Source organism: Salmo salar, chromosome 02 (genome assembly GCF_965601325.2).
Source record: "Salmo salar chromosome 02, fSalSal1, whole genome shotgun sequence".
In the NCBI taxonomy this organism is placed as follows: domain Eukaryota; kingdom Metazoa; phylum Chordata; class Actinopteri; order Salmoniformes; family Salmonidae; genus Salmo; species Salmo salar.
This window is the reverse complement of record NC_138292.1, coordinates 40,278,476-40,300,866: the sequence shown is the minus strand read 5'-3', so window position 1 is coordinate 40,300,866 and position 22,391 is coordinate 40,278,476. Positions and strand designations below refer to the sequence as shown.

At 43.1% G+C, this 22,391-nt stretch overlaps 1 protein-coding gene across 1 annotated transcript in view; it reads right to left on the bottom strand.

The window, feature by feature from the left end:
- Positions 1-22,391, bottom strand: part of LOC106582899 (mannosyl-oligosaccharide 1,2-alpha-mannosidase IA) — a 218,104-nt gene that overhangs the window by 65,709 nt on the left and 130,004 nt on the right. Inside the window, 1 exon segment of the mRNA XM_082962941.1 lies at positions 19,614-19,729. Coding sequence (XP_082819067.1) covers positions 19,614-19,729 — 116 coding nt within the window.

Here is a 22,391-nt window from a genome sequence, read left to right as displayed (position 1 = left end):
ATGTTTGCGCTCTTGAGCCATAGAAGTACATCAGAAATCCATATGTGAAGATCTCCAACGTGTTTCCCATTGAAACAGTGGAGTTATGCATACTGTTAAACAGTAGCAGTTAGCTAGAGAGTAGGCTTGTACCATCTTAGAACTAGTATTGCTTCCCACCCACAGCCCTATAAGATTCCATTTATATACGTTAAATAAAGACTCTAGAAGGGAACATTTCAATAAAGCCAGGGAAGAGAGTCAAAGGCTTGCGATAATGTTAGCTGCATTTTACTCACTCTTATGTCTAATGTTTAGAACCACGGCAGACTATCGATTCTCCTCTGGCAGCCTTAGAAAATATACACCGTCTAGTTCACTGATGACTCTCCACTCTTAACTATTTTTCGCGTTTTCTCATCACGTTTGCGGCCTTTCCAATTCTCTTTGTTGTGAGTTCCAGGATTTGAAAGTGACGAAATGGTGCTAGGCTTTACTTTTCCCATCTCCCGATATGTCTGCTTCGACACAACTATCAGGATGGTGCAACTGGGTTAAGATTAAGCTGTCAGAATACACCATCTCAGAGTGCAATTAGTGCTCTGTCAAATCTATTATTATAGCTCCTGGAGCGATTTGCTGTTTGCCAAAGTTGGACAGAGTTTATCAGTGCACTGCTCCATATGTTATGGGAATGAAGTTAAGAGGTGTTAAGGACTAACACGTGCCCGTGAATGAGATGGGGGTATGTCACCATAATTACAGACACTCATTCTCACCCAAGGTTGAGGTGATGATGGTGCTTATTGACTTGGAGACCCCTCAAGAAGGAAATTGCTATCTCAAGAAGCCACGATAAGGAAAGTGTAATTGGGTGGTGCTGGAGAGGGTAATTACATCCAATCTAGAACCAGAGTAAAGATGTGGAGCGACTTTCTCTGGCATCATCCCAACTCTATCGTTTTCCACCATACATTTGTATACACTGTATGAGAAACTCACAAAGTAAAGTCATGTACTTTTTTTTTAAATTTCAAGAGATGAGTGCTATAGTTTGACATTCTTCACAGCTGTTAAATTCCAGCCTTGCACTATGTAATTATTAGGTAATGACTGCCGGGCTAATGTGCGACTGAGAAGTTGGCCACGTCTCTTTCAAGACAGTTTAACCACTGACATTCTGTAAGACAAACTGCCAATCCTCTGCCATGGTGACCCAGCGGAGTCGTCTTGCCAACCCGTAGATGAGTGGCCGTTCTATAATGGACCTAAAATGATGGTGATTAGGGACAGACTTTTCATTTGTCACCAGTGATGGTGGCACTTTGGCAAGGACAGCCATAAGGTGCAATGAGGGGACCGTAATGGCGACTACGGTTCAACTGATCTGACTCATGCTACCAAACACAAGCCTTGTAAATCACTCTTCAAACGTCTCATAAAAGTTCATTTAGTACGAGTGGTTTACTCCAGAGCCTTCAATGCTGATTGGGTCCATTGATAACGAAATCATATTATATAAGCGTTTCAAAAACATGTAATTAAAATACATTGTTGTGCTTAATTTGCAATTTGTTCTGCCAGATGTTTTCAGTAATTTATTTCCCAATATAACATTGTTAATTTGCATCACAGGGAATTATTAGGTCTTGCATCTATGTCCAAGACCACACACTTTGAGTCTCCACTGCAAACAAAGCAGATCGCCGTGGGAAAGCTCAACTCTAAATCCACTGTAACCACTTCACCTGAAAAGAAATGTGATAAATCTCAGCATCACACACATACAGTATTGTCATGGGTGAAACAATAAACAACTAATGAATCCAAAGTCTCCCCAGAAGGCTTTTCACACGAATAAATAAAAAGCAATGTGTGCACATTTAATTGCTCCACTTTTCCAGTGCTATGCAGAGTGGAAAATAAAATCAGGTGAAGGAAGGAATAAAGGCAAGCCTGTTGTTTTTCATTCCCTGCCTTTCTCTCCTCCCTCTGCTCAGTAGTGCGTCTAATTAGAAGACAACACGGGGCTGTCAGAGTTAACACGCCAGCTCTAACTGCCTCTGTTTCTGCCACCCAGAACAAAACCTTCCTGCTTATGATCCTCTCTCTATTGTACGAGCACCCCCACCTCCAGTACTATTCATACTGTATAGAAGGAGTTGCACTATTCAAATAAATGATTCGTCTGGGATCGGGCTGTGTCATTACATTTTGTCAGCCGGTATTGTCATGCAAAAGCCTACCGCTTTCACCGTAATTGATCGTTAATGAACATAAACACCTTTAGCATCTCCAGGCCTCCACACACACTAGTCGCATACAAGCCGCCTTTATGATATCTACATTTTAAAAAGTCTAATAAATCAATTGAAGATACACCCTCACAATGAATCCATGATTTATTTTAGGCAGGTCTAAAGAAACATTATGACATGAAGAAAATGTATTTCAGAAGGACAGAATATGAGTTGGCCTACTGAATATGAGTTGGCCTACTGAATATGAGTTGACCTACTGAATATGAGTTGGTCTACTGAATATGAGTTGGTCTACTGAATATGAGTTGGTCTACTGAATATGAGTTGGTCTACTGAATATGAGTTGGTCTACTGAATATGAGTTGGTCTACTGAATATGAGTTGGTCTACTGAATATGAGTTGGTCTCCTGTATGTTATCTGGCTATGTGCCATGCCATAGGCTTGTTCATTTAGTAGACAAGATATGCTTATAAGTCCAGTGTCATTCTTTTATATTATATGATTAGGTTGCATGATTTCATAGTAAGAAGAATATAACTGAACTTAGCTGAATAAAACAGAAAGGATATTTTCCCCATTCCGGAGCGAGAGCGCGCATTTGAAGTGGCTACTGTATGTTGAGCATAACAGGTATTATTTGAAACAGGGCCTACAGTATACGCTAGATTTAGAGTTATTTGGCAACTTTCCTTGTGAACGATACAAACCTTAAAATGCATTAGAAATCAAAAGATATATGGGATGCATGATGCGTCAATAGGCTATTAACGATTTGAGAAAGTTCCTTGCCTCAGGCTGCACACACTGTTTTCTCTTGAAGTGATCATATTTTCACCCATCAGACTATTCTCAATTTAAAATTGTCTTTACTAATATGTAAAATTAGTTTAGATGTAGAATGGCCCATTATCAGGAACAGGGGCAAGAGAAAAAATACATGTCATCCGCATTCACTCGAATAGCGAATGGAGGTCACTTTCCTGCCGTTCGTTTCACTCACGTTGGGTAGGCTACTCTGGTTATTTCTCGGCGTGACAGGTGATATTCAGCGCAAACTCTGTATGCCATGAGCTCTCCAACCCTGTTGCCGCAGCTACCCAGTGCTTCATTTGGGAAACCAAGTGAAATCGGTTCGGGAACATTGATAGTAACATGCTTCACAACGAAACATATTTTCATGAAACTGTTGACAATCGCTCTCTCTGCACCTGGAGAAAGGAATGAAGGAGAGAGGAGATGGAAACGCACAGCGGTGAGATATTCTGTAGGTAAAGGTAATGCCTATTAATATTTAAAAAATGCCCTATTACTTGGCTATTCAAAATCAAATACACATTTGTAGGCTAACTCTGGATTTGCTTAATTTAGGGTAGACCAATTACATACTAAAGATATCGGTTTTTTTTACGTTTATCTTCCAAGCGAAATATGTGGTAGGCTATATATTGTATAAGGGCAAAATAAATATTTTAATTCCGTTTTTTGTTTGGGCTTGGGCTCATAATAGGCCTATGTGTATGCATAATCTATAATATTCATAATTGTGTTTTGAATGAATCATCACCTTAGAAAGCGTTGTCCACTTCGTGGCGTTAAGGCTTTGAAACAACATCCACAACGACCATGTTTCCCCACTCAGTTTCAACCTGTTGTTAAACTTCTTTCTTCAAATTGATCAATCACAGTGAGGTGAGTTTTAAAAGCACAATACTGTTTTGATGATGTGATTTTCGATTGCATTTACGTCAAAGTGGTTAAAGGGACAATAGAGCCCTGAATACCAGGCCATTAGGACCTGATGGTCGTTAGCGACTTGGGTACTACCAAAGCATGTCCAGTGTGCATGAAAGGAGAATACCATGCCTTAGCGGTCACATAGGATTTTACTGTGGTCATGACTGCCGGTGTGGCAGTTAAACGCTCACTGCAACAGCCCTAGTCTTGGGAATGTTCTTATATGGTCATGTACAGGTCTGACTCTTTGTCCCTCACTGCATATTCCGGAGGGCAATTTTATTATTTCATAAAGCAGCTGACCAATAATGAAGCCACACAACAGAACATGTCATCCAATGTGGATTTAGGGGCTGTGTGTGTGTGTTGTAAATGCTACCAGATTGGCATCCAAAAATGGTGCTATATATATATCCCACAGCTGTGCCAACGTGCCTGAAAGGAGGTTATGAAAAAGTTAGTCTAGTGAATCAAATTATCTATTGGGGAAAAAAGTACATTGCTGTTGTGGCTTGTTGCTGTTCTGCTTCAGTGTACAGTGTACAATGTTGTTGTCTTTGATTGATGCTTGCTTTTCGGTTGGTGAGCATTCAACAAAGCATGGCACTGGTTTTGATCACTCTCTCTGCCAAGATTAGACTGGGACATAAGCCTGATTGGCACTTCCCGCTGTGCTTTCGGTGTGCAAGAGGGGCAAATGAGACTGTTATTGAGGCCTGCAATGGACTGCTCAGGCGCAAATATAACATTAATGGTATGATTTAATCCTAATCCGGGGCTATCAGAGCCATTGGGTACACAACACACTGCACGTCCAGACTCTCGGATTCAAACCTGTGGCAAAATCAGCACTCGGAAACCAAGCAAATAGATTGAGTTTCGTGGGAAGCTGAACAGACAAGCCAGTATTTAAATAGAGGAGTAGATCATGCCTAAATCAAAGTTGGTGTTAAACCAACAGAGCTGTGATTTAACTCAACTTCACTAATTAGCGCGGATTGATTATGAAAGGGACCAATTAGGTGGTGTCACTCAGGTACTGTTTCGTCCACAACCTGGGAGCTGTAACTCTGCTAATACCGTTGCTGTGAACAGAAGTTCCTCAGAACTCCTTCCTTTCCTGTCACCAACAGGATGTAAATCCAGGGCTGTTTTTGAAAAATGTACAATAATTATGGGCTTGATTAGCATCAAGTCCATAATTAGGCTGTCCTAGACACCGGAGCTTTAATGACTGCTAACCTCTGGAGCATGCTAAACAGCATGACCTGGGGAAGGAGAGCTCGCGCTAAGGAAACTACTAAAAGGGACACTTACAGTAAGTAATGTTGGGCCTTTACATCTTGTGACAGTGGTGACATCATCATACATTCAAAGATCGGTGCTGGCACAATGCAGTTTTTCCTAGCCACCGTGCTTCTGCACCTGCATTGCTTGCTGTTTGGGGTTTTAGGCTGGGTTTCTGTGCAGCACTTTGTGACATCAGCTGATGTAAGAAGGGCTTTATGAGTAAATGTGATTTGATTTGATTAGTAGATTACATTGCTGATTAGTTAGTTGACATTGAGATTGTCTTTAAACCAAAATTTGAGTCTGAGCAAAGCATGAGGCAACTTCATTTCATTTAAGCACATTTGCGCATTTACTGTATTATCATAAACAATGTTATATAACGGCTGCTAAGGGAGGCTTCTCCAACGGAGTTAATGGAGATCAAAACAGAGTATGAGGTCCATTATTATTAGTAGGCTATGTTCCCAGTAGTGCATTATTCTAATAGGCATCAGTGGAGGGCAGCTTTTTGAACTGGAGCTGAGACACAACAAAAACACAACATATCAAAAAGGTCTTGGGTTGTTATGGGTGGGAGGACACTTTTAACTTTTCTTTAGTCATCAAAACAACACAGGTCAAGAGTTCACGACCTTCCTGTTTAGTCTAGATTTGTTTTATCTTTTATGTAAATACTGCCAGCCATTTTTACTGCCAGCCATAAGACTGTAAGCGGTGGAGTAGATGTGATAGATCAGGTACTTTGATTTCAATGCAACACAATCATTCTGCTACCAGAGTTCCATTCTCTCCATGATGCATTTTTAAGAGGGGGCAATACAGAAGGCGCCGCCACAAATCACTAAAGTCTTACAGGCCAATACATTCTCGAGAATACACAGGCAAAATGGTTGGCTGCATACTTTATGAAAGTTCAGATTTCTGAACTCATCAGGGAAGGTACAGAAAACAATCTATCCCATAGTGATAGGCTATTCCATATCTTATCCAAAATGCATCCATCCATCCATCCATCCATCTCTGTGTCCCTAACACATACACCCCCATGACACTGTCTTGTACCACATCTTCACTGAATACATTATGGCAAAATAAGAGACTGACTAATAATAAATTAATGTCACTAGGGTGATAACTTTGAATTACAGCCCCTCGTCCTCCTCTTTCACTCACAATCCCTCCATCTCTCCCATTGTCTGGGGAGTAGAAGGCATCGGAGAGGGGGGAGTTACTGAGAAAAGAAGGTTTGGCGAATGCACCTCAAAGCTGTTCTCTTTGAGTGTACACACAAAGGCACTCAGACACAAATACACACACAAACAAGAACACGACAGCAGACGTGTCTCCAGGAGTTCACAGGCAAGGAGAACGCTCTCATAATGCAGGTCTCCCATTTATCTATTTTTATTTCACCTTTATTTAACTCATGGGACACTCCTCCACTCTCTCTCTCTCTGTCTCTCATTCCATCTCTCCCTCCTTGTTCAGTCCATTTTTCCTCCACGTCCTTGTTCCTGTGTGTGTGCCAATGGTACATCAGATCAATGTTTTCATCCAAATCTCTAAATGGATTCCCGAGCCCTGTCACTATACTGGCTGAAAGGCCAAAATACCATTCTGTCTTATCATTCCTCTAATCTGATGTTCATCTCAAAAATCCTATAAACACATCTGTGCAGAGCATACAAGGAAAACATTGTTTGCCATTCATCACAATTAATCTCTGATCATCAACCTAATGGCATTGAGCCAGTGCCAACCTCTGCCTACCTACGTCCAGAGCTAAGGCTAGAGAAGGAATTCAAATGTCACTGGTGTTACAGTAAATAACAGTATGTAGTATCTGTAATAAACCCCCCACACATTGTTCTCCTCCAGCAGAGATAGGATGTCAGCAGGATGCCTTGACCTCATGGCTGTGGCATGGCATCTTCAGTCAAGCAGCCCCTCATATGATACATGCCCTCTGGTTTCAGCAGCCCTAATGACTGGAGCCCTGTGGAGCCATGTTCACTGTGGACATGAGGCCAGATCAGGTCAGCCAACAGGCCTACTGAGGTAAACAACAAGAGCCTGATCCAGATCTAGACAGCTGCAAGGTCTTCCAGAAATCAGATAGCAAATGCCAACCTACTTAAACCAACTGATAAACAAGGAAGGAAAAACAAGTTTGTACCCATGGGTGGTCTTCCAGTTTAGAACAGCCGGGAGTCGCAGATGAATGAATACAACCTACTTGTCTTTGGAGCAACAATTCATGTTCTGGCAGAGTAAGTGTAGGGTACAGTATGCGATTGCTCGGGGAGATGACAGAGACAAGAAACATTTTGATTTATTACCCAGCATTGTTTAGAATAAAAAGCTCAAAAATGTTTATCAAAGCATACCATGATCACATCTTTCTTTATAAGCAACACATTATTAAATCTGCATATGAGCTGTTTATCATATTACTGATTGCCAGAAACGCATTATGCAAATGTGAACTGGTAAACTGAGTCATCTCATACTGAAGCAATTCTAATTGAAGTAACATGTCATTTCTCACAATTAAGGCATTGTTTTTTTGTGAATAGGGGTTCAATAAGGGCACTACAATATATCAATCAGTATGTGATCAAACAGGCCAATCTCTGGGGGGTTGATAAAGCGAATCCCTGCTCTCGGCTGACGGTCACTCTATTGTCAGATGAAAGTTTCAGGCCAATTATACAACTTTACGGCACAGTTTTGGCCTGAGGTTCCAATATTTCTCTGAGGGTGAATAGAACAGCTATACTCTTCTTCCATCATCTGCATTCGCTAACAAAAGTCAAAATATTTGTCAACTACCTTTGAAGAAATTAATGTCTGCTTTTCTGGTCAGATAATCAACGTGTTCTTTCGATCTTTTCTGCATGACTGGATTTTATTAACCATCTCTTGACCGTAAGCTGACCTCTGGGGACATTACGGATCTATCGTAGGATATAGCGCAAGTAAGAATGGTGCACTGGGTTTCAATTCATAATAGATATTCTCTTTCCATCTTAATAGAGACACATATACAGTACCAGTCAAAAGTTGACACACCTACTCATTCAAGGGTTTCTTTATTTTTACTATTTTGTACATTGTATAATAATATTGAAGACATCAAAACTAAATAACACACATGGAATCATGTAGTAACCAAAAAAAGTGTTAACTTCACTAGGGTAGGGGGCAGCATTCGGAATTTTGGATGAAAAGCGTGCCCAAATTTAACTACCTGCTACTCAGGCCCAGAAGCTAGGATATGCATGTAATTGGTAGATTTGGATGGAAAACACTCTAGAGTTTTCAAAACTGTTAAAATAATGTCTGTGAGTATAACAGAATTGATATGGCAGGCGAAAACCTGAGGAAAATCCATCCAGGAAGTACTATTATTTTGAAAGGCTGTTTTTCCATTGAAAGCCTATCCACCATACAAAGACTTAGGACCTAGTTCACGATCTCTATGGCTTCTTCTACATGTGGCCAGTCTTTAGGCATTGTTTCAGGCTTTTACTCTGAACAATGAGGGAGATACAGCACTTTCAATGAGTGGACAGTGGAAATTTCCAGACATGAGCCCAGCGCATGATCGGGAGCGCGCCTTTCTTGTTTCTCCTTTTCTATTGACAAAGCTTTTGTCCGGTTGAAATATTGATTATTTATGACAAAAACAATCTGAGGATTGATTTTAAACATCGTTTGACATGTTTCTACGAACTTTTATTGTACTTTTTTTACTTTTCGTCTGGATGTTGAGAGCGCGCTTTGTGCCTTTGGATTACTGAACTAAACACACCAACAAAATGGAGGTTTTTGGACATAAAGAGGGACATTATGGAATAAAACGAACATTTATTGTGTAACATGGAGTCCTGGGAGTGCCACCAGATGAAGATCATCAAAGGTAAGTGATTCATTTAATCGCTATTTCTGACTTTTGTGAGTCCTCTCCTCGGCTGGAAAATGTCTGTATGGTGTTTTGTGGCTAGGCGCTGTCCTAACATAATCGCATGGTGTGCTTTCGCCGTAAAGCCTTTTTGAAATCTGACACAGCGGCTGGATTAACAAGACGTTCATCTTTAATCCTATGTATAACACTTTTATCTTTCATCAATGTTTATGATGAGTATATCTGTAATTTGATTTGGCTCTCTGCAATTTCACTGGATGTTATTTGAGACAATGCATTACTGAACATAACGCGCCAATTTAAACGGAGGTTTTTGGACATAAAAAGGGACTTTATTGAACAAAACAAACATTTATTGTGTAACATGGAGACCTGGGAGTGCCACCAGATGAAGATCATCAAAGGTTAGTGATTCATTTAATCGCTATTTCTGACTTTTGTGAGTCCTCTCCTTGGCTGGAAAATGTCTGTATGGTTTCTTGTGGCTAGGCGCTGTCCTAACATAATCGCATGGTGTGCTTTCGCCCTAAAGCCTTTTTGAAATCGGACACTGTGGTTGGATTAAGAAGAAGTTGATCTTTAAAATGGTGTATAATACTTGAATGTTTGAGGAATTTTAATTATGGGATTTCTGTTGTTTGAATTTGGCGCCCTGCAATTTCACTGGCTGTTGTCGAGGTGGGATGCTAGCGTCCCAATGATACCAGAGAGGTTAAACAAATCAAAATATATTTTATATTTGAGATTCTTCGAAGTTGCCAACCTTTGCCTTGATGACAGCTTTGCACACTCTTGGCATTCTCTCAACCAGCTTCATAAGGTAGTCACCTAGAATGCATTTCAAATAACAGGTGTGCCGTGTTAAAAGTTAATTTGTGGAATTTCTTTCCTTCATAATTAATGCCTTTGAGCCAATCAGTTGTGTTGTGACAAGGTAGAGGTGGTATACAGAAGATGGCCTTATTTGGTAAAAGACCAAGTCCATATTATGGCAAAAACAGCTCAAATAAGCAAAGAGAAATGACAGTGCATTATTACTTTAAGACATGAAGGTCAGTCAATACGGAACATTTCAAGAACTTTAAAGGTTTCTTTAAGTACAGTCGCAAAAACTACCAAGCATTATGATGAAACTGGCTCTCATGAGGACCGCCACAGGAATGGAATGCACAGAGTTACCTCTGCTGCAGAGGATAAGTTCATTAGAGTTACCAGCCTCAGAAATTGCAGCCCAAATAAATTCACAGAGTTCAAGAAACAGACACATCTCAACATCAACTGTTCAGAGAAGACTCTGTGAATCAGGCCTTCATGGTCAAATTGCTGCAAAGAAACCATTACTAAAGGACACCAATAACAAGAAAATACTTTCTTGGGCCAAGAAACACGAGCAATGGACATTAGACTGGTGGAAATCTGTCCTTTGTTCTGATGAGTCCAAATTTTTGATTTTTGGTTCCAACAGAATAGGTGAATGGATGATCTCCACATGTGTACTGTACTTCCCACTGTGAAGCATGGAGGAGGAGTTGTGATGGTGTGGGGATGCTTTGCTGGTGACACTGTCAGTGATCTATTTAGAATTCAAGGTACACTTAACCAGCATTGCTATCACAGCATTCTGCAGTGATACGACATCCCATCTGGATTGCGCATAGTGGGACTATCCCTTGTTTTCAACAGGACAATGACCCAACACACCTCCAGACTGTGTAAAGGCTATTTGACCAAGAAGGAGAGTGATGGAGTACTGCATCAGATGACCTGGCCTCCACAATCACCCGACCTCAACCAAATTGAGATGGTTTGAGATGAGTTGGACCACAGAGTGAAGGAAGAGCAGCCAACAAGTGCTCAGCACATGTGGGAACTCCTTCAAGACTGTTGGAAACGCATTACAGCTGAAGCTGGTTGAGAGAATGCCAAGAGTGAGCAAAGCTGTCATCAATGCAAAGGGTGGCTATTTTGATTTGTTTAACCGTTTTTTGATTACTACATGATTCCATATGTGTTATTTTATAGTTTTGATGTCTTCACTATTATTCTACAATGTAGAAAATAGTAAAAATAAAGAAGAACCCTTGAATGAGTAGGTGTGTCCAAAATTTAACTGGTACTGTAGAAGAACCATTAGGAAAACACAGTAACATCTAACCTGGTGTGTTTGGGGCAACCAACCAAGCAGGATGGGTCCCTGAAGTGCTTTGCCTGGTCCCGTTACACATTAATCTCTTGGCCAAATCAGGGAACACATTAAGTGTTTTCTCACATCACACGTCACTCGCTTGACCTTTCAGTGTGACAACAGCCTGCGGGAACATTGCAAGGCTCCCCTCTCTTGCCTCTCAGTTTTGCCCCTGTGCTTCTGGCTTGTTTACAGACACTTTGCTTTGATATGCAAGCATCTGCGCTCCCTCCAGGCAGGGAAAAGCGACACACTACACAAGAGATAAACAAAGCTCCTTCCCCTCAGCCCTCTCCAAAACGACACCCATGAGAGACTCTCTAACACTGAAGTCTCAATTCAGACATCTTGCTGGAATTGCAGGGCCTGGATGTGCTAATTATTCAGCCAGTTGATGGTCTTTGTTAAGAGCATTGGTGTTTTCTAGTGTAACTTGAATTACCGTGCTAATAATGGTTAGGTTGTAGGTGGTTGGGAACCTTTCCTATTTTAGGTAGACCTTGAGGGAGAGACTCATCTGTCATTGGCCTAGAAATATTAGTGTAGATTATAGGCCTATTCCATTGATGTACGAAGGAATGCGCATACTGAAATGTCACAAAGAGGATAAGGATATAGCTTGTCTGTGATCACTTGCAGTTACCCAGTTGGCCCTCAGAATATCTAAAAGAGTGAAAAACCGATGCGCTGAAGCCACAAGAGACAGCTGCTCTGTCTGGATAGATCAGAGTGGCCTGTTCTCTTTGAAACACAATCACATACCTCACTGCAACTTTTCCTCTGAGAGACGAAATCCGAGCGATGTTAGAATAACTACGATGGAGAAACGGCGAGCTGAGAAAGGCAATAGAGAAGAATTGAAGGCGAGAGCCTCGAAGGAGGGGTAATTGGGGATGGATCTGTCAATAGGGGATAAAAGCCAACCGGTAAGAGTTCATTAATCACTTTCTATTAGCCACCCTGATGAGAGACTGAGACTGGAGACCTGCAAGAGGAAAATACAATTTATCCCCCTTTTTACCCACAGCATTCGCTAGACTAACCAAGGGACTCGAAACCCGAAGAAAACAACCCCTTGAAAACTAATATGGGGCTATAAGAGAAGGACCGAAATCCCTATCTCGGGCAGCCAGAGACCACCAAACCCCAAAACACTCATCAACACTGACATCTCCAACTATTAATTCAGGCTTGAAACGGATAAACAGCCTGTGGAATTTTGCAAAGTTAACAATAGATGGTGGCATTCCGAAGTTGCTCTTGTCTTTCTAATTGGTTGAGTCACTGGAGAAAAGTGTATGATCAGAGTATTTCATCTCCATAGGAACTCGTCAGGATTTGCAGAAGGATTTTGGGGAGTTTGTTTTAGTGTCGACAGCAGAGGAGAGAGACATTCTACCGACTTAATTAATTCACTCAGCAGCACAAAGACAAATACACTTGACTTTGAGTCTGCCCTCATACATCTCTATTTCCCACAGCATTAAGTGTAGCCTTGTATACTTCACTCGACTTTGTGGAGAAAATCAACATGGCTTCTGGTGTTTCTGTCACTCACAAAGCTCTTCAGTGGATCAATCTGAAAACCGAGCAACCATCTACACTGAACAAAAATACAAAAGCAACATGCAACAATTTCAAAGATTTCACTGAGTTACAGTTCATATGAGGAAATCAGTCAATTTAAATCAAGTCAGTAGACTCTAATCTATGGATTTCACATGACTGGGAATACAGATATGCATCTGTTGGTCACAGATACCTTAAAAAAAAGGTAGGGGCGTGGATTAGAAAACCAGTCAGTATCTGGAGTGACCACCATTTGCCTCATGCAGCACAACACAATAGAGTTGATCAGGCTTGTAACGGCTGTTGAATGGAGTAGACCAAGGCGCAGCGTGGTTAGTGCTCATCTTGTAATTTATTAAACAGAGAACACTATAAACAAAGAAACAAAACGACAGCCCACAGTTCTGTCAGGTTAGACAACTAAACAGAAATTAACCACCCACAAAACCCAAAGGAAAACAGGCTACCTAGGTATGGCTCCCAATCAGCGCCAACGATGTACAGCTGTCCCTGATTGAGAGCCATATCAGGCCAAAACAAAGAAATACAAAACATAGAAAAAAGGACATAGAATGCCCACCCTAGTCACACCCTGGCCTAACCAAAATAGAGAATAAAACCCTATGGCCAGGGCGTGACAGTACCCCCCCCCCAAAGGTGCAGACTCCGGCCGCAAAACCTAAACCTCAAGGGAAGGGTCCGGGTGGGCATCTATCCAAGGTGGCGGCTCAGGGGTGGGACGCAGACCCCGCTCCACCACTGGTTCACCCCACTTTGGTGGCGCCTCTAGAGCGGGGTCCCTCGCCGCCGACCCCGGACTGGGGACCCTCACCGCGGGCCCCGTACAGGCGGGCGACTCTGGCGGCGCCGGACTGGCGGGACTTGCAGTAGGCCTGGCTCTGGGCGCAGGCACAGGATTCACCAGGCTGGGGAGACATGCAGGAGGCCTGGCTCTGGGAGCAGGCACAGGATCGACCGGGCTGTGGGGGAGCACTGGAGATCTGGTGCGTAGGCTTGCCACCACTCTTCCAGGCTGAATGCCCACTTTCGCCCGGCACGGAGACACAGTACGCAGAGCCGGCGCAGGATACCCTGGGCTGAAATGGCGCACTGGAGACCAGACGCGCTGAGCTGGCACAATCCACCCTGGCTCGATGCCCACTCTAGCATGGCACTTGCGGGGGGCTGGCCTATAGTGCACCGGGCTATGAGCGCGCACTGGAGACACCGTGCGCTTCACCGCATAACACGGTGTCTGACCAGTACCACGCTGCTTCCGGTAAGCACGGGGAGTTGGCTCAGGTCTATCGCCTGACTCTGCCAATTTCCCCGTGTGCCCCCCCCCCAAAAAATGTTGGGGGCTGCCTCTCAGCCTCCTCTTGCCATGCCAGCCGATCCTCCCAGAAACACTGTTCTGCCTTCGCTGCCTCTATCTCCTCCGGCGGGCGGCGGTATTCTCCCGGCCTTGTCCACGGTCCTGCCCCATCCAGGATTTCCTCCCAGGTCCATGACTCCTTTTTCCCACGCTGCTTGGTCCGTTGATGGTGGGTGGTTCTGTAACGGCTGTTGAATGGAGTAGACCAAGGCGCAGCGTGTTTAGTGCTCATCTTGTAATTTATTAAACAGAGAACACTATAAACAAAGAAACAAAACGACAGCCCACAGTTCTGTCAGGTCAGACAACTAAACAGAAATTAACCACCCACAAAACCCAAAGGAAAACAGGCTACCTAAGTATGGCTCCCAATCAGCGACAACGATGTACAGCTGTCCCTGATTGAGAGCCATACCAGGCCAGAAAAAAGGACATAGAATGCCCACCCTAGTCACACCCTGGCCTAACCAAAATAGAGAATAAAACCCTCTCTATGGCCAGGGCGTGACAAGGCTGTTGATTGTGACCTGTGGAATGTTGTCCCACTCCTCTTCTACGGCTGTGCAAAGTTGCTGGATATTAGTGGGACTTGTGCAAGAATTGAAAAAATATATTCAATAATACAAATAATAATAATTAAAACATTATATTGAAAGGTAAGCGCCACACTGAAACTTGTATTTTGAATGGATACTGTCACATCGCTTATTGTTGCTGACTTTACACAACGTTGCGGCTACAGACAGGCATGCGTACGCTGCATTTCTTATTGTTGCCGACTTTACACATGCAGCGCGTCCGCAGAGGTGAAATTTCGCGCTGCACACACTCACTGACCAGTACAATAACGTTCTTGCCCCCTCCCCCCCCCACACACTGATCCAATAAAATGACAGATTTCTTGACACACACACATACACACTGATCCAATAACATTTTTACTCTGCAACACTGTTTTATTTTAAATGTGAGACGACGAGATAATACAGATCATCTTCTGACAGCTAGCTTGATTGACAGCTAACTACGCAGTTGTGTTCTGCAGGCATTGCACATGTGGATAGTTAGCTGTCATTTAACTCACGTAGGCTAGCTGTCAGAGTAAAATCATGGACACGTTTCTAAAATGTGCAGCTCCCTCTTCATCTACTGCTGCTTCCAATGTCAACAATAAGGCAGACAACCCGGTCCCTGTCGAGAGGAGAAAATACGACCCCGACTTTGTCAAATATGGTTTTATATATAAGACAGTGAGTGTGGACCGCAGTGCATCCCATGCAACGAGCTGTTAGCTAATGAGAGCATGAAACCCCTCCAAAATGAAAAGGGATCTGGACACCAAGCACCCAAGACACAAAGATAAGACCGCTGACTTAAAAACAGTAAAATATCAATATCTGGAGGCCTCACAAGATTCATTGAAGAAAAGGCACTTCGCATCATACCTTGTGGCCCAGCGCATTTCTAAGTGCAAAAAAAGCCCACGCCAGCACAGAGGATCTCATACTTCCTGCTGCGATTGATATGTGAACTGAAATCTTGGAAGAGTCAGCCGCCAACAAACTTAAAACTATACCCCTATCAAATGACACCGTAGGGAGAATCCAGGACATGTCTGAGGACATAACGTGCCAGACATCAGAGCGCATCTGTAAAAATGGCCATTAATCACTGCAGCTTGATGAATCCACAGATGTGGCTAACCATAAATTCTGATGGTCTATGTCAGACACGTCTGGGATAATAACTTCGAGGAGCAGTTCCCTTTTAGTGCTGATTTGCCCACCACCACCACTGCAGGGGCTATCTTTAACACAATGGATATGTACCTGGGCTCCGTGGGACTGGCCTGGGATGGGTACGTCGGTGTGACCACTGCTGCTGATGGGGCAGCTGCCATGACGGGAAAGCACTCCGGAGTAGTAAAGCGGATCCTGGAGAGAGCACAAAGTGCGACGTGGAACCACTGCTTCCTACACAGGGAGGCATTGGCAGTGAAGGACATGGTGCCTGAGCTCCACACCACTCTCCAGGATGTGATCAAGTGTGTCAACTATATCAAAAAGAGTTCCACGAAAAGCAGGTGTTTCCAGGCCTTCTGTAGGGATATGAGGAGCGAGCACCAGCAGGTGCTTTATCATGCAGAGGTCAGCTGGCTTTCCAGGGGTAAAGTGTTGGGTCGCTTTTATGAGCTTCGAGCGGAGATTGCTGCGTTTCTTTCAGAAAACAAGTCACCTCTGGCTGAACATTTTGATTGTGAGGAAAACGCTCGCACAGGTTGCCTACCTGGTGGATATGTTTGATCGTCTGAATTCTCTCAATGTGTCAATGCAATGGAGGGGGCACAATCGATTTGAACAGAGGGGCAAAGTGGATGCCTTCAAGATGAAGCTTACCGTTTGGGCAAATCATGTTTCTAACGGGAGTATTGACATGTTTCCCAATACTGATTTCGAGATTCATAATCTGATCAACAAAGAGCACGGTGACACACTGAAAAAAACCTTTAAACAGCATCTTGTCAAGCTGCAGGGAAAGTTTTGCCACTACTTCCCGGAGGAGAACAGGAAACAAGACGACTGGATACGGGACGGGACCCCTTTCGAGTGGAGATGGGAAGCGTCACGTTGCCAAGCAACGAAGAGGATCCGCTGGTGGAGCTGTCATTTGATCACGGACTGAGCATGCGCTTACTGGAAATGACACTGCCACAGTTCTGGTGCAGCGTAGTGGGAGAATATCCTGCTCTCGCATGTCATGCAATCAGAATCATGCTGCCGTTCAGCACTACCTATCTGTGTGAAAGTGGCTTCTCTGCTATGGCCGTTCTGAAAACTAAAAGCAGAAACAGCCAGCATGACCTCCGAGTTGCCCTGTCAACCATCACCTCAGACTTCAATAAACTTATCAAACTAAAGAAACACCCCCAGCTTTCCCACTGATAGGCCACACACACACACACACACACACACACACACACACACACACACACACACACACACACACACACACACACACACACACACACACACACATACACAAACACACACACACACACACACACACACACACACACACACACACACACACAGGTTAATGAGTTATTGTTCAATATGTTAATTATTGTTGTTAATTAATTCTGACATTCATTTGACATTTTATTGAACTGGTTAAAAACGTACACCTTAAAAGGTTGTGAAGCTATTCACATGGTAATTGCTGATTAAGAATTCCTAATGATTGTTGCTTTTTCTATTGTAAACACTGGTATGTGTTACTGTTCGTTTAACATTATTAGACTGGTTTTGTTTTTTCTATTGTAAACACTGGTGTGTGTTACTGTTCGTTTAACATTATTAGACTGATTTAGTTTTTTCTATTGTAAACACTGGTATGTGTTACTGTTCGTTTAACATTATTAGACTGGTTTTGATGTCATGTTCTGAGTGATAATGTATTACACTCCACTCCTGAACTGATCACCTAATTAAATGGCTTATTCTCTTCAATTGGTACATGTTTTATCAGTTAATATGGCTGTGTAATGACTTTCTTTAATACCACAACTGAGACAGAGCCTATTTTGCAAGTGAAGCCTGCCCAAGAAGGCAGCTGCAATACAACATTACTCAATTGTCATTGTCAAATTTGGGTCCCCAGCCAAAACCTCAATCCCAATATGTCAATTAGATCCCTGACCCAGTTCCCAAAGTATGGTGACTTTGACCTAAAGTGGCCTGGCGTCCATCACAGGACAGATTTCCGTCCACTCAGATGAGGAGACTCTCTGGGACAACTGATCAGAGGAGTTGGAGAAGTGAATGGTGACAGATTGACTTCGCTAGCCCAGTGACAAAGTGCGGCCGGGAGTGTAAATCCTCCCTGGGTGTCTTTATGATGCTGACGAGGTTGCTGTTTGTCATGGGCTGCCATTACTGAGTGTCTCTTGCCCTGGCTTTCTCTGCCAAGACCAGGAGCTACTCATCTTCATTCTGCCCAACTGCTGCGAGGGAGAGACTGAAAAACTGGGTGTGTGAGCGCATGTGTGAGTGAGAGGGAGAGAGAGGGAGAAGAAAGAAAAACAGAGGAAGAAAGGGAGGGAGTAGAGAGTTAGAAAGGAGCGAGATATGGCTTGCTTTGTGTGTCTAAAATGGTATCAATGTTCTGTGCAAAAATTGTACACATGATAACGTCTTATGCATGTCAAAATCTATCTAAGCCTAGCCCATCTAAGTTCACAGCAACTATTAAGAGCATATCAAACACGTCACTCGGGAGGTTCGAGTAGATTTCAGTATAATTTCCTAAGAGGGACAAAGCCGAAGTGCTATAGGGATCAATGAATAATAGAAAATAATAGAAAACAATAGAAAATGCTGACCTCAGACAATGTTTCACCTTAACACATTAAAGACATCTCTTAGCCAGTAGATGTCAGAGAGACGATATTTGATTAGTAACTAAACCAAATAGCCTTTTGACAAAATGAACTCTCAATGGGGGACTTACACAAAGTGTGGAAACAGAGTGGAATGGAGGGCCTATAACTAGTCCGTTAGCAACAGGACACACAAAGCCTGGCGGCGCTTACCTTGCTGGCTGGCACCATCACTCTCACTCACTCACTTTCCACATAATGTCCAAACTGGCAGACCTCTCTGTTCCCGACCCCGAGAAGAAGTCTATTATCATGGAATTACACAATGGGGAGGCCATGACCTCCTCTCTCTCGCTCCTCTCTCTCTCTCCATGCTTCCACATACATTCTCTCTTAGTCTGTCCCTCTTTTATTCATCCAATCCCACAGCACACAGAGTTCTGGGAGAGTTAAAATAATCCCATGGCACAGTAACAAAGCGTTAGAATGGATCAGTTGTTCAGGGTTGGCCCCACAAGACATTCTTTATTCCATCTGGAATGTCCTTTATAGCTCTGGCAAACTGTCCCACTCCCTGGACAGGACTTTGGGTCCGTCAGGGGACAATCGGCTTAAAATCAACCTGGCACACTAAGACCCTGGTGAGAACTTTATTAAGTGTATGTCAACCTAACAAGGGCCAAGTCAGACAGCCTACTTCGAGTGTTGGGTTAGTTGATTGGTACTCCAACATAAATGGAGTAACTATCCAATAAAATTGAGGGATTGAAAACTTGGTCAATCAGGGGAAAATATATGGCCTAAAATCAATCGAAGCACTAAGACCACTACTGAGAGTGTTTGTGGTAGACGATTGGTCCTCCAACATGAATGGCAGAGATAATATCCAATGAGTGAGTTTGATCTTACCGAGTTCAGGTCCAGGCTGGTCTCCACCCACTCCTTTGCGTCATTGTATTCGTCCATTAATCCCATTATATACAGCGTGTCCAGAGAATCCACGATGGAGGCTCCCCTCAAACCACCTGCAAAACACACAGAACAGTCAGAACCATGGGGTATAGGGACTTGTAGTGCCAGACATCATACAGCATTCTTGTTCTGGGTGAAAGTAGAATGACTAGAGTTGAGGCTCAGAGACATAAAGCAGACAGAAGTACCAAGACTGCAAAGTAAAGTTAAGCAAAACCCTGAAATGCCAAACTACAGTGGCACAAACTACAGCTATCACGTCTGCATTTTTAATCCCGAATTCTGGTATGACATTGTGTAGGCTGGATGAAAAGCATTTACCTCCTAAATGAACAGTAACAGTCTAGCCTGCTGCATTCCTAATTGTATCCAGGACAGGAACTGTGATCCCTATGCTCCAATGGCTGGTTTTAGCTGCACTTCATTTGAGGTTATTAAATTCCCTTCACAACCTTAATAAGAAATGTTCAGAGGCTTTTATTCAATCCCACAGCCCCTAAGAGCAAGATTGGATGGTCTTTTTCTTCTCATATGAAGAAATATGCGGTTCGTGGCTGGCTGTAATGGAAAGAGCTGTGAACAGAGGAATATGTGTCCTTATTGTGTTATTGAGCAAAATAGTTGCAGGAGAGACACACCAACTGAAAGCCTGAGAATGGAGTAATAACAACAGTAGAAACTAGGCCAACATATACCGCAGGAATGGCCATTACATGCACTGTAGGGCTTGAAAACAGAACTGTAGGTACAGTAACCGATTCTGCTGAAAAATATGATGTACACCTTCATGTTCACCCCTAAACAGAGCTCAACACAGAGACTGTGTCTATCTGACGCAACAACACAGCAACACAGCAACCTGGCACATGAAAGTGGTGCGATTCTTATAAGCAGTTATTGTGTAGCTCGGCAGATATGCAAATGAAAAATCGTATCTTGAGGCGACAAAATATTCATGAAGCAGAGGCAAAAGAACACTGGAGGCGAGAAGGGGAGCGATTCTAGCTGATAGTTTCTCTAACCCGAGTCATTTGAATTTGGCCAGACTGTGCAACGCAGTGGGCGGCTAAGACGGCAAGGGTTTGGCTTGTCTGATGTGGTTTGGGTGGTGGAGACAGACGTCAAACTCTCTTATCGTCACGCTAGCCTCCTCCCTGCAAACCCCAACTCAGCTTTCCTCTGCCCTCGATTACAATGGCTTGCTAAAGTATTCACCCCCCTTGGAATTTTTCCTATTTTGTTGCCTTACAACCTGGAATTAATATGTATTTTTGGGGAGTTTGTATCATTTGATTTACACAACATGCCTACCACTTTGTAGATGCAAAATACAAACAAGAAATAAGACAAAAAAAAAACAGAAAACTTGAGCGTGCATAACTATTCACCCCCCAAAGTCAATACTTTGTACAGCCATCTTTTGCAGCAATGACAACTGCAAGTCTGTTGGGGTATGTCTCGATAAACTTGGCACATCTAGCCACTAGGATTTTTGCCCATTCCTCAAAGCAAAACTTCTCCAGCACCATCAAGTTGGATGGGTTCCGCTGATGTACAGCAATCTTTAAGTCATACCACAGATTCTCAATTGGATTGAGGTCTGGGCTTTGACTAGGCCAGACATTTAAATGCTTAAACCAATCCAGTGTTGCTTTAGCAGTATGCTTAGGGTCATTTCCTGGTGGAAGATTAACCTCCGTCCCAGTCTCAAATCTCTGGAAGACTGAAACAGGTTTCCCTCAAGAATTTCCCTGTATTTAGCGCCATCCTTCATTCCTTCAATTCTGACCAGTTTCCCAGTCCCTGCTGATGAAAAACATCCCCACAGCATGATGCTGCCACCACCATGGGGATGGTGTTCTCAGGGTGATGAGAGGTGTTGGGTTTGCGCCAGACAGGGTGTTTTCCTTGATGGCCAAAAATGTTAGTCTCATCGGACCAGAGTACCTTCTTCCATATGTTTGGGGAGTCTCCCAAATGCCTTTTGGCGAACACCAAACTTGTTTGCTTATTTTTTTCTTTAAGCAACAGCTTAAAGTGGTCCTATGGACAGATACTCCAATCTCCGCTATGGAACTTTGCAGCTCCTTCTGGATTATCTTTGGTCTCTTTGTTGCCTCTCTGATTAATGCCCTCCTTGCCTGGTCCGTGAGTTTTGGTGGGAGGCCCTCTCTTGGCAGGTTTGTTGTGGTGCCATATTCTTCCCATTTTTTTATAATGGATTTAATGGTGCTCCGTGGGATGTTCAAAGTTTCTGATCTGTACTTCTCCACAACTTTGTCCCTGACCTGTTCAGAGAGCTCCTTGGTCTTCATGGCGCTGCTTGCTTTGTGGTGCCCCTTGCTTAGTGGTGTTGTTGACTCTGGGGCCTTTCAGAACAGGTGTATATATACTGAGATCATGTGACACTTAGATTGCGCACAGGTGGACTTTATTTAACTAATTATGTGACTTCTGAAGGTAATTGGTTGCACCAGATCTTATTTAGGGACTTCATAGCAAAGGGGGTGAAAACAAAGGCACGCACCACTTTCCTGTTTTTAAATTTTGTAAATTTTTTGAAACAATTTTTTTTTTTTTTTTTTCCCTCACCAATTTGGACTATTTTGTGTATGTCCATTACATGAAATCCAAATATGATATTAGCCTACAGTATGTGCTTTTCAGATTACCCAGAAAGCCTCTCACATTGTTGACCTTTCACTCACATTGCCA